The 13,291-nt window shown below is 43.2% G+C and overlaps 1 protein-coding gene across 1 annotated transcript in view; it reads left to right on the forward strand.

Annotated features, from left to right (window-relative positions):
• LOC146027272 (calcium-activated chloride channel regulator 1-like) overlaps window positions 1-13,291 on the forward strand; it is a 36,066-nt gene that overhangs the window by 17,683 nt on the left and 5,092 nt on the right. Inside the window, exons 5-11 of the mRNA XM_083158212.1 lie at window positions 1,595-1,763; window positions 2,825-3,052; window positions 4,092-4,316; window positions 7,831-8,008; window positions 12,130-12,236; window positions 12,416-12,640; window positions 12,951-13,221. Of these exons, the coding sequence (XP_083014338.1) occupies window positions 1,595-1,763; window positions 2,825-3,052; window positions 4,092-4,316; window positions 7,831-8,008; window positions 12,130-12,236; window positions 12,416-12,640; window positions 12,951-13,221 (1,403 nt within the window). The remainder of the gene's footprint in view (window positions 1-1,594; window positions 1,764-2,824; window positions 3,053-4,091; window positions 4,317-7,830; window positions 8,009-12,129; window positions 12,237-12,415; window positions 12,641-12,950; window positions 13,222-13,291) is intronic.

Here is a 13,291-nt window from a genome sequence, read left to right on the forward strand (position 1 = left end):
AGGGGCCCCCAATATACCCCCCCCCTCCCCAATATAGAGAAGCCTTGACGATGGCTTGGGGGCTTACACATAAATTTGTGCAAATATATGTAACCAATACAGTATGTCTGAATTCTGGGTACTTGTTTCCTAGCACGGCGCCCACGATTTTGAATGTATTGATCGGATCGGAAAAATCGCGTCCATCGCATGCCAACCAAATTGCATGCGATGCGACCGACCCGATTTTTACATTGGAATCAATGTAAAATGGTCCCTGAGACCCGATTTTACATTGATTTCAATGTAAAAAGTCCCAAAACCCCCCCATTTTAATAGCAAACCCCCCCTGATGGTTGAAATGGCCCCCCATTGTTAACGCCACCCCACTATTAACGCCAACCCAAAGCGTGGCGGTACGCGTCATCCGACCTTTTCCGCCGACGTGGATAGTGGGGGTATGAAAAGGTCGGAGGACGCGTACCGTCGCCCCTCGCGGGCTCACTGCGCTCGCCACGCTTCGGGTTGGCGTCAATAGTGGGGTGGCGTTAACAATGGGGGGCCATTAACCATACTTTCTAACCCTATACAATGAGAAATTGGCCATATTGGACCATTTCCCATTGTTCCCTATGTAAAATCGGGTTGAACAACCCGATTTTTACTTTAAAAATAATTTAACATTATTCTCTATGAGAAAATCGGGTTGGTCGCATCGCGGCCCATTATAATGGACCCGATCAATGCGATTTTGTCTTTCACCGGCAAATACACTGGTGATTGACATAAAATCGGGTCCATCGCGTCGATCGCATGCCTAAAGTACCTTAAATTTAAGGATGCGATCAACCCGACGGGCGCCGTGCTAGGAAACAAGTACCGAATTCTGTTGTCATGTATTGTTCAAGACTGGTTACTAATACAGTGTGCTGAGGGAAGCAATATATTTTTACTTACTGGTTGATTGTCATATGCTCCATCACCTCCATGCATTACCAGATTCTCACCAAACATATTGGACAGATTAATCTTTTAGTATGTACCCAGCTTAAATTGAAAATCCTACACTGAAGAATGATACAATAAACAGTGTAGCTGGTATGTGCTGATTCTTGCAGCCAGTATACCTCGAAATAATTTCCTTATAAATCAAATAAAAACACAAATAAAGTTTACTAAACTCGAAAAATTAGGTACAGATGTAGCGCCCGTCATTGTTTAGCGAGGGCTGGCAATAAAATCGTCAGCCGCCAAGACCCGCCATCCGTTGGAAGGGGTTGTGTGTGCATGTACCATAAAAAGTATGAGAAATATATATACATTCTTTAGAGGTGCAGGGTCTGGTTGGGCCCCCTCCTCAAATGTGGTGTTAAGATGATCCATCTGTGACGAAAATAAAAAGTTAGATGTCCTTTTTTTTACATATAAATCGTTATTGCTGTTTTATTTATGTCAAAAAAGATTCTGTAAATGTCACGGTGTTGCAATAAGAGTATATTAAATCGCTTTTTTTTTTTTTTTTCATTGTCTTGGTTACCGGTGCATTTCCTCTCAGAAAAGTTAGTATTTGTACTAAAAATGTACATCTTATGTAACATGATGTATTTCATTTTAGGTGTTCCTCTGAGCTGGCTGGTATGTATATATGTAAGGAACGCTCCTGCTCTGATGGAGACTGCATCGTTAACCCACAGACGGGGAATTTAGAAGAAGGGTGCATGTTTTTAGTTAACAGTACCCAAAAAATGAAAACCTCTATAATGTACATGCAAGCACTATCTTCCGTAAGTAACTACAAATGATATAACTAGGGTTTGGTTTAAACACAAATTTCCAGTAATGTATACCTGTAGTCACCCCCCAAGAAAAGATCATAACAAAAACCTACCCTCTACTAGGCATCCCATTGTCCAGATGTCTGTTTATTTTACTGTAAGTCAACTGATAATACAGTAATCAAGCAACTGCAAATAGTGGGCTTAGCTAGCACCATGGATGTACTGAAGCAGTGAAGCCTTAAACCAGCCCTAGCATATTTACTCTACACATGCCGGGTAAGGGAGCATGGTATACGGTCATGCGATCTTGCCACAAGTCATAAGGGCCTGGTATTGTGACACATCCCCATATCCCTGTATGCTGTGCGGCCAAGCAGAGTGTCGGGAGGGCATCCGGACAACGGGTCTACAGCAAAAAGGTAGACAACCATTAAGTCGACACCACTAGGTCGACAAACAAGAAGGTTGACAAGCAAAAAGGTTGACATGGGGTTTTTCACTGCTTTTTTTGGAGCCAACATGTGCCAACAGGCGGTATTTCATGCCCTACCATCCACCAGGGCGTGGCGGGAGAATAAAATAGTGTGCCGAGTGCAGCGAGGCACCGTGCCTGAAACAGAAGAAGCGGTGCGCATCGGATCAGAATCAGTGGCCGGAACTGCTGTGCCCATCCGATGTCCATTTCGGCCTCCTTCCCATCAGAAGAACCTATGCATTGTATCGCATGTGATCCTGCCACCCAGGGAGGTTTCGGGTGGCTTAAGGGGGATCGAACACACACACACTGCAGCGACTTCTCGCAGTAGTGTATGGCCACCTGTAGTTTGTACCTCGAGCTTGTCCACCAGTGTAATTCTCGTCAGTATATTTACCTTATACCAAATGTAATTGCTGTTACACTTAATAGGTTTGGTTGTACATGCCACAGCCTAGCGGTTTCCTCATAGCGACTTGCAGTACTTGGTCTGCCGAAGTGACATCCAAATTTTTTTGTATTTTTTTTATTCTATCTATATTTTTTATCTATAGTCTTCAAAATCAAACTCTTTTAAATCTACTTTTTACAGGTCGTAGAATTTTGCAATGATCATGACCATGATACGGAGGCCCCAAATATGCAGAATAAAATGTGCAGCTATCGCAGCACTTGGGACGTAATTAAGAGTTCAGATGACTTTAAATCTACGCTACCAATGTCTGGCATGGAGCTCCCACCGCCACCTTCTTTCTCACTGCTTCAATCTAGAGCAAGGGTGGTCTGTCTGATTTTGGATATCTCTGACAACATGAACACCGTAATTATCTCTGTTATTGTAACATTAATATTGAAAACAAAAATACAAATAACTCAACCAGTAAATGTACTTTACATATCTGTGATTTAATGTGAAAATGATTATAAAGTGAGCCAAAGCTGATCAGCGGAGCGCTCAGATATTAGCGAGTTGAGTCTCACTTAGATATTGGACCACTATACCAGGTACTACTGTACATTGGGGTGGGGATGGGGGGGGTAGCAAACCCTGAGGAGAGATAACATGGTATATAGATAAGGTACTAACAAATCAAACACAGCCTGTAAAATATCAGAAGCTGATTCGTTGGTATTTTATCCAGTGTCAGACTGGGGCATGGAGGGCTCACTGGGAATGAAGTGATAGGGGTGTGGCCAGTCTCCAGAGGAGGTGTGGCTAGCTGCTACAGACGTACCATTAGACAGTAAATAGTATAGTAAAATATAGTAAATACTGCTAATGCTTGCATGATAATGTGCCAGATTAATAACAGCAATGCACTGTGGAAGATACACCATATTCCTGTGCAGTATAAAGTAACGTATGTATAATTCATATCCACAGTCGAGATCGTGATCCTTATAATTGGAGGTGGGGGCCCCAGGCAGTTGGGCCTACTAGGGGTTACCCCTATGGGCCAATTCAACAATGTTTTATCTCCACTTTTTCTCCAAGGTTTGACACATCTCGCCCAGAGTGAGGTATCTAAGTGGGCAAGTCCAAGAAGCAACGGCTCTTGATTGTTGTACCAAACTCACCCCTTTTAAATAAAAAATTGAATTCTGTAATAATCTTGCCACACTAAAAATATCAGTTTTGCAGATTTGTGTTACTAAGTTTGTAAATCTGGCATTTCCATAATGGCAATAGTTCAACTTACCACATTTGGATTAAATATTAATATATTTATTTAATATACCTTAGCTGGAGACAGACCAAACCTTCTTCAAAACTAGAAATGTCAATATCACATGTTTATATAAAAGAATGTTCTGTTGTGGTATCTTGTGATACATATGCTTTACTCTCCTATAAGTAGGGTATGCGAATACAACGGCTACGTCAAGCAGCAGCCATCTTTATTCAGCACATTATTGAAGGTGGCTCCCATGTTGGCATTGTCACATTTAATGAAACAACAGAAGTAAAAAGTCCTTTACGTCATATTGTCAATGATGATGTAAGATGGAATCTTACTTCATTCCTTCCAAACACAGCTGGTGGAGGACTATCTATCTGTAAAGGAGTTTTATCCGGCTTGCAGGTAAATATCTATGAAAAATGGTTTGCTAAATAGTTTGTACAGATGTGAGACTTTTTGTTCTTCCTATGGAAGCTATGGGGGGTTATTCAGGTTGATTCGCAAGGCTGCGAATTCGCAGCCTTGCGAGTCCACCAAACCCCGCCTGGCGAATGCACGCCCCCCCGCCGCCCGCACAGCAGCGAATGGATGTTTTGCATAAACATCCATTCGCTTTGCTGGGGTGTCCGCCCACATCATTCGATGGTCGGTCGCATATATAAGTGACTTTTGAGTTACTTACATTTGCGTGCACGCTGGCGTGATATGGGCGGGCAGCTGACATCCGGTGATGTCAGCTACCCGGCCCACACACCTGCGTCACTGCCTCATTACCATGAGAATGCCCAGCGTTCTCATGGAAACGCCCATGGAACGCTGGGCGTTCCCATATGGTAATGGGGCAGCCCGGCGCTCCCTGCCCATCTCCCCCTCGCTGCCATGAGTGCGTGCACCCGGTGACCTGAAAGGTCACCGTGGGTGCACGCACCATGCGCCTGCACAGATATCAGGACAGATATCAGGCGAACCAGCAAGGGAGAGTGGAACAGACATAGATGGCAGTGTGAGAAACCGCAAGCATTGCCAGAGGTTTTGGACCCTCTGATTCCTTTTTTTTTTTTTAAAGAAATTGTGCCTAGCCCTTGATATAATGGAAATCTTCAGTTATATGCTTATGAGAATTTACTTTTTGTGCATATGAGAATTGACTAGGACATTCTAGAAGGTGAGACATACAAATATCATAGGTGTTCACCTCATATTAATATTAGAATATTGCCCCTTCATATATAATTAATCAGCCACGGTCAGTTGGCAGTTGTGCCTTTTGTTATACAAACAGAAAAAGAATATGGAACTAATATACAACGAGGCACAAAGAATACTCAGAGGTTTTATAAGATGTAGTCCTCCTTTCTTATACAGTCTCTTTGGTGGTATTAGGGTCCCGATCCAAGTTACCCATTTCAGATATAGATGAATGTCCGTGATAAATGAAAAATAAATAATAAAAATACTTTTTTAGAATATGTGTGGTTATTTCACTCTTTATCCGTGTTAACAAACGGAGGGTGCTATTCAATAAAATGAAGAAAAGCTGAATGTGCGTACCAGTGGCGTAACTATATATTTTGCGCCCCCCCCGCCAAATTTTTCGGCGCGCCCCCCCCCCCCCCCATACTCTTACCTGACGGTCACTGTCCCGTCCAGTCTCCCTCAGTCACCGCTGCGCTGCTGCCCGGCCGCATCTGCGTCACTGTCCCGTCACTCGCTCCCGGCGCCGGCTCCTGCTGATAATGAAAAGTGACTCTTAGAAAATGGCTGCCAAAACTGTCTGCAATACGGGGGCAGCCATTTTCTAAGTGTCACTTTTCATTATCAGCAGGAGCCGGCGCCGGAAGCGAGTGACGGGACAGTGACTGCAGATGCGGCCGGGCAGCAGTGCAGCGGGTAACTATAGGACCGCAGCCCCCCAGGCGCCCACAGTTACTCTGCGCCTCCCCGCCATGGCGGGGGATGCGGAGGCTTAGTTACGCCCCTGGTGCGTACCAGACTCACATTTATGTAAGCTGGTACAAAACGCGTACAGGTATCTTTTAGTGATGTTCCGTGATTTCTTGAAAGTGAACGTGTCTTCTTAGATACACTCGGAAAAGAAAAAAATGTACAACATGTGTAGATTTGTGGTACACTGTGTGTTAGTAATATGTGAGGGGCTGAAACAGCGTACCTCACTCACCAAGAGTATAAATGTGAAAGTTGTGTAAAGGTATCTTTATAATATGGGTGTACCCCAACTCACGGTAATAGTCTAAATTGTATATATAGTCTAAATTGTAATATGGTCTAAATTGTACAAGAGTGTACACACCATTAGACTCTTGGAAAATTTGCATTTAGAATGGTAATAGGACATTGTCTGGAACAGAAATTAGCATGTATTTGTTTATCCATCATATTGGAAAAACGAAATATGGTCTGATCTCTGATGTAGGTTTGTACTTGACGTCCATAACTAGCTATGGTCAGTCGTTGATACAGATCAGTCTCCTCTGCAATCAGTTCATGTTTATTTATCATCCACTTCAGGCAGCTGCCAACTGGTGTTTTTTTCATGTGTTTTATGCCCATTGTTTGTTGTATTACTATATCCAATCCAATGGTGATTTTTCCTTTGTTTTTTGCTGTTGCAATTTTTGAAATTTCAGGAAATACAGTGATCTTTAAAATGGAAGTAAAATCTGTATTTGATGTGTTCTCACTAGTGTTAAAAATGCAACAAAAGTGAGTATAAAGTGTGTTTTTCTCCTAAGGCACCATAATCTCATCTGAACCAATGAATGGGATACTGTATCTAACATTCTTTATTAGGAAGTAAGAATGAGCCTTTGGGCAGTATTCAACGTGAAATATTCTCCGTGCAATAAAAAAAATATTTTTTTTAAAATTAAATATATATTCATGTGCTATAAGCACATGAATAAAAATAACATGCCCCTTCACAGAAAAAAAATCCTGATTTTTTTGACACCAAAATTAAAAAAAAAAAACCTTTTAGTTTAAAAGTTCACATTCCAGCTCTCCATGAAAAGATGGAGAATTGCTACACGGAGAGAGACGGCGAAAATCACTTAGAAAGACGGCGAATATTTCACATTGAATAGGGTTACTCGCTTTTGGAGAGCAAAATGCTCCGTCCAAGGCGAAAAAAGCACAAATTCGCAGTAAAACAGGGCGAATTTTTCTCATTGAATACTGCCCATAGAATAATGAATAGCTTAATGCCCCCATACACTACTCTGAGAGGAGAAGTCGCACACGGTACCCTTGAACCGCCCAGGACCTTTCCGGGAGGCAGAGTCGCATGCGATGGTTCTTTTGCATGTGATATATCACATGCGATCCCAGAAAGTGCTGCTGGAGGTTGTCTGATCCAACAGATCCTACATGCAGTACTTTCTTTCAAGGTGCTTTCAATCCAATACGCATGGGACTGTGCTCCAGATAAGAGCAGATCAAGAATGCATGCAATTTGCCTGATTTTACCCGATTTATTAATCAAATGCATCGTGATTAGATGAAATCAGCCAAATCGCAGTAGTGTAAGGCGATCTTTACAAAGAATACATAAAGTGGTATCGTCATTTAGAAATTATATTAGGAGTGATGTTTGTTTTGTCCATTGCCCAGAAAGTCTGATGCTTTTTGTCTTACACTGTTCTACTAAAAAAATATAAATGAAATATCAAATATAAATGAAATTAAAAATCTTTTAGATGACATTACTTTATTTTTTTTTTACTTTTTAGTGGCACAGAATATAAAACATATAAATATGATTATTTTTATAATTTAAAGGATATCATTGAGTTTTTTCTAGATAAAGTCGTGAAAATTTGCAGGTATGATTAAACAAACCTATATTCAATTGAAAAAAGCATGTTAAGGCATTAAACAATAGTTTTTATTATTCCAGGTGATCAAAGATCTGGATGGTCATACAGAAGGTTCTGAAATCATCCTGGTTGTCAGTGGAAGTGACAGAAATATATATAAATGTTTATCAGAAGTGACCAAGAGTGGCACGGTTATTCACACAATTGCTGTAGGGTCCAATGCAGATCCTGAACTGGAACTATTATCAGAATTGACAGGTGAGTAACTTTATAGATATACATAATTGTACTATACCCATAGGCGTGCGCAGCCCATTTTTTTAGGGGGTGCACCATTGGAGGGGCGTGTCCATCGCCGCCTACTGGGCGTGTCCATCACGACCTAATGGGCATAAATGCAAAATAAATAGGTGACTTATTTATGTATATGCACTTCAGAGTGAATCATCCCCCCCCCCTCATATACTATAAACAGGGACAGTGTGCACCTAAGGAGTGCTGCAAAAATTTAAAGTATAATGACCATTACACATAATTCCGCACACTGTAATGGCCATTACATATAATGTCACACACCATAATGCCATTACACATTATGCCAGGACTTGACAATAGCGACAGTGCGCGCCAAAGGCATGCGCCAAAAATTTACACCATAATGCCTATTGCACATCACACAGCCATTACATAGTATACCATATGCCTTACACATTATACCACACATTGTAATACCCATTACACGTTGCGCCCCACACTGTGATGTTCATTACTAGTTACGCCTCACACTGTTATGCCAATTTTGCTTCACACCATAATGCCAATTACATATTAGGCCACATAAAGGTACTATAATACCAATTACATATTAAGCCACACACTGTTATGCCAATTACCTATTACATCCCACACCATAATGCCCATGACATATTACGCCCACACCGAATTGCCTATTACATTATACCATATGCTGTAATGCTCATTACACATTATTCCACACACAGCAATGCCAATTACACAGTATGCCACACACCAAATTACCCATTACACCACACTTATATGGTGTATAAGTGTATACATTACATATTATACCATGCACCATATTGCTCATTATACATTATGCCACACACCATAATGCCCATTACTTATTATGCCATATAAGTGCGCTTACCTACATGCTCGTTGTCAGGAGTTACATGTTCGATGCCAGGGTTTACATGCTCCATGCCAGGGGGTTACATGCCCCTTCACATGGGTGGGGGGTTGCATGCTTATTGCCATAGGAACTACATGCCTGTTGCCCAAGGGGCAAGGGGATATATGCTCATTGTCTGGGGGGGATTACATGCTCGTTACCCACATATAATGCCCCCCTTAGTTCTACATACATTATGCCCCGCATAGTGCCACATGCATAATGCCCCTGTAGTGCCACACACAATGCCCCAATAGTGCCACATACATACTGCCCCCATAGTGCCACACATCATACTGCCCCCATAGTGCCACACATATAATGGCCCTGTAGTGCCACATACTTAATGCCCCCTGTAGTTACATACACATTTAATGCCCCATTGTGCTACAGTATATATGCAGTGTCATGTATAAATGACAGAGCAGCCTGGAGTCTGTGGAGGAAGGCGAGAGCTAGCTGCCACTGCAGCAGTGTGTGGGCTGGGGACAAAGCTGCTGCTGCCAGGCAGATGAGGGGAGGGGGCGCCGGGGGAAGGAACTTGGCTGATGAGGAGGGAGCGTTGCTGCAGCCTGCAGGTGACCCCCGTGTCAGATGGTGCTCCTGGTTAGTAAGCGGGGAGGAGGACTCGTAGTGAGGAGCGCTGCCGCAGGTGACCCCGTCTCCCTGCTTAAGGAGCTGCTGGCTGTGGGGCCGGAGCACATAGATGCAGGTCCTGGCGCCGGAAACTGCTTCCGGCGACAGGCAGCCGCCGGGCAGCTCCACACTGCTGCTGGCAGGGGAGGACAGTGCTGCGTTCGTGCGGGGGGGGGTGCCGGTCATTAGGAGGTGCCTGTGCACCCCTGGCACCCCCCGTGCGCACGCCTATGACTATACCAGTACTATTAGTGACAGTAGAGCCAGGGGTGTAGCGAGGGCGGAGCCGGCGGAGTACGAGCTCTGGACACCAAAAGATCACAGGGTGCCGGAGCCGTGCAACCCGCCCAGCTCGCCCGCTCCCCTCTGTGCGGGCTATCCTTCGCTATTTTCAATTCAAGTCTCCCGCTGGACTGCTAGCCAATAGGCTCTTACGGTCCAGCAGCCAGTCAGAAGCAGCATTGGTTGCTGCTGGATTGCGAGCGCCTATTGGCTACAGGTCCAGTGGGAGACTTGAATTGAAAATAGCAGCATACAGCCAGGCACGGCATACAGCCAGGCTCCCAATGCCTCCAAAACAATAATAAAAAAAAAAATGATGGTGTAAAAATTAATAGCATGATATAAAGCTTATACTTATGACACATAATATGTGTCATAAGTATTTTCTTTGTATTATTGTATTATGTTTATCATTAATGACAGGGGAGGCACTGCCTCCCCTGACTGCACGTCCCTGTTGTATACAATATTGTATACAATATCGCATCTCGGTTTTGCGATGAGATGAGATCTAGTACAAAAAGTATGTGCTGCACATACTTTTTGCACTAGATCTCATCTAATCGCAAAACAGAGATGCGATGAGATGCGATATTGTATACAATATTGGGTACTTGTTTCCTAACAATAATTGTAATGTGTATGGGCACCTTTATGCTGCTTTCCCACTGCAGAAACGGGTAAAGACCCAGTATTGTTAAATGGGACTTTAAAACGGGTGTGAGTCTGAAACCCCTTTTTTTTGCATGTTGTAAACGGTATATTACTGGTTAATTACCGTTTTTGTACCTTTCACATTGAACCCGTTTTGCAAGGTACAAAAACTGCATAAACAGTAATTCACCAGTAATATACCACCCCTCCCCTGGTACCTGTCCTGCTCCCCCCACCCCCTTCCCTCCCCTGCTACCCGGCAGCTTGTAGTCCCGCTCCCCTCCTCCCCTGATACCTTGCAGCTGGCACCCTGTCCCCCACCCCTCCCCTGCTACCTTGCAGCTGGTACCCCCCCCCCCCTGGTACTTGGTACCCCCGCTCCCCTCCTCCACTGGTACCTGGCAGCGATCCGGGCAGCACGGTAGGCAGAGTAGGCAGCGGGCGTGCCAGGGCTGCTAGTCAGCATGTGCATAAAAGCATGATGCAGGAGCATGATGCAAGAGGAGGCTGCAGCTGGTGCACAAACAGCTGGGGCACTGGGGATCCAGGCAGTGCGGTAGGCAGAGTAGGCAACGGGGGGCGTACCAGGGCAGCGAGTCGGCATGTGCATGAAAGCATCATCACGAATGGGTAGCTAGCTAGTTCCTGTTGCCGGGTACCAGGGGGGGGGGGTGTGGGGGGGCAGGACAGGTACCAGGGGAGGGGGAATTTAAGACTGCCAAAAAAAGGGGTCTTAAACGGGTAGGACACTGCTTTTTACCCGTTTAACAAATACTGGTATTTGTTAAACGGGTAAAGCACCCTGGAGCTTTCCCACTGCAGCTCTACCTGTTTAAAAAGGCTAAAAAAATGGCAGTTTACCATTTAAGAGCTGCAGTGGGAAAGGGGTATTAGGCAGTTCTCTATTTGCTCAGGGATCACATTACTTTTACCCCTTTTACACCGCACCTCAGTCCGGGTTATCGCCAAGTTGCTGACGTGTCTACAGGATCGAGGTACAGTGTGAAAGCACCAAAGCTTATAACATGGGTCGACCAACCCGGCAATTTAACCCTGGTTATAAGAAGGGTTAAACCCAGGTTGCCCTCTGTATAATTGGCGACGTAGTGCACTTTATCCTGTGTCCCTGTCGACTGTATTGACATTTGGATCAAAAAACAATGAAAGACCCTGTCAACCTTTTGACTGACGACCTAACCCATGTCGACCTTATGACCCCGTAGAGCTAACCCATGTCGACCTAGACTCATGTCGACCTTCCTGCATGTTGACCTAGACACATGTCAACCTAAATGCATGTCAACCTAATGTGTCGACCTAATGACTGTCTAACAACTTGCTGGTGCCCAACTGATCCACACCCCAAGGGAGAATAGTCTCTGTCAGTCGGGATCCCGACTATCAGGCATTTAAACAGTCAGGATTCCGATGTCGGAGTACTGACCGTCTGAATCTCGACTGTCTGCCAGTCATCCGGCACCCATTTAGGCCTATGTACTATGTAAGAAGAGACCACAAATGTCACATGGCAATAATTTGTTGGACTACTTTTAGTACATCATGCAGCTGTCTCTATAATGCAGTGATGTCTGTTGTATTTATTTTTATGTATAAGGAGGAACAATGTTCTTTGCCTTGGATAGTGTGGAATCAGACAATTTAATTGGAGCTTTTACTGAAATAACCCCAATACATGGAACTACTGTTGACCCATTTATAAAGGTGAGATTATTGAAGAAAACATATATAATTTATTCTGAGCTAGACAACATTTTATCAGTGCATTTTAAGGCATGCTCATTAATTACATCAGATTTCTTCATTTCCAAACCTGTTACAGTACTGTATGTCAATAAATCTCCTAATTATTAATTTACTGATTCCATTTCTTTTGCTTCTAGATAGCCAGTGTTGTGAAGCGCATTGAAGTTTCAGGTCACTTATCTGGCTCTGTATTTATAGACACCACTGTGCGGAATGACACATCCTTCATTATTACCTGGCTGGCCCCTGATCCTCCTAATATTATTATTCAGGATCCCACAGGATACAATTACACAAATAAAGAGCTGGAACATGACCACGTCTCGCATGTCTCTCATCTAAGAATTCCAGGAACTGCCCAGGTGACATTTCACAACCTGTAGTTAATATTCTGAAGTTTATTCAGATACAAATCCAATCATAAAACACTTAGACGTAAATGTTGAAATATTGCAAATTCAGTCATCCTATAACAGTCATGTTTGTTAGATTGATGTTTTAAATTCCCTTTTTATTTTAATTATATTTACTGTTCGTTTTAGTGTACTTTTATAACAAATTTTATATGAAATTACGAAAAACGTGGTTGCACAATATCTGGCTATTTTAGACTAAACAAGTTTTAATCTTTAATGTTGACAATTTAAATCCATTTATATTTATCTAATTCAGGGTGGAACTTGGACCTATAAAATAACAAACTCAGTGCATGACCTGCAAGCTCTTGGCATTTTAGTGGCCTCAAGACCATCATCGAAAATCACACCGCCTGTGGCTGTTTCAGCTGACAAGTTCAATCACACAGTCAGTTCTCCACATCCAACGATGTTATTTGTAGAGCTTAAACAAGGATTTACTGCCATACTGGGAGCTAATGTGACAGCTGTCATCGAATCAGAAGATGGAGATCCTATCATTTTAACACTCAATGATAATGGTGCAGGTAAAACAGCAGTTTTATAGCACAACCTTTATTACAGAAGTTACAACAAGCCTAATGATTTAGTACTAAC

The sequence above is a fragment of the Crinia signifera genome, chromosome 8, assembly GCF_055691185.1.
Source record: "Crinia signifera chromosome 8, ASM5569118v1, whole genome shotgun sequence".
Classification (NCBI taxonomy): Eukaryota; Metazoa; Chordata; class Amphibia; order Anura; family Myobatrachidae; genus Crinia; species Crinia signifera.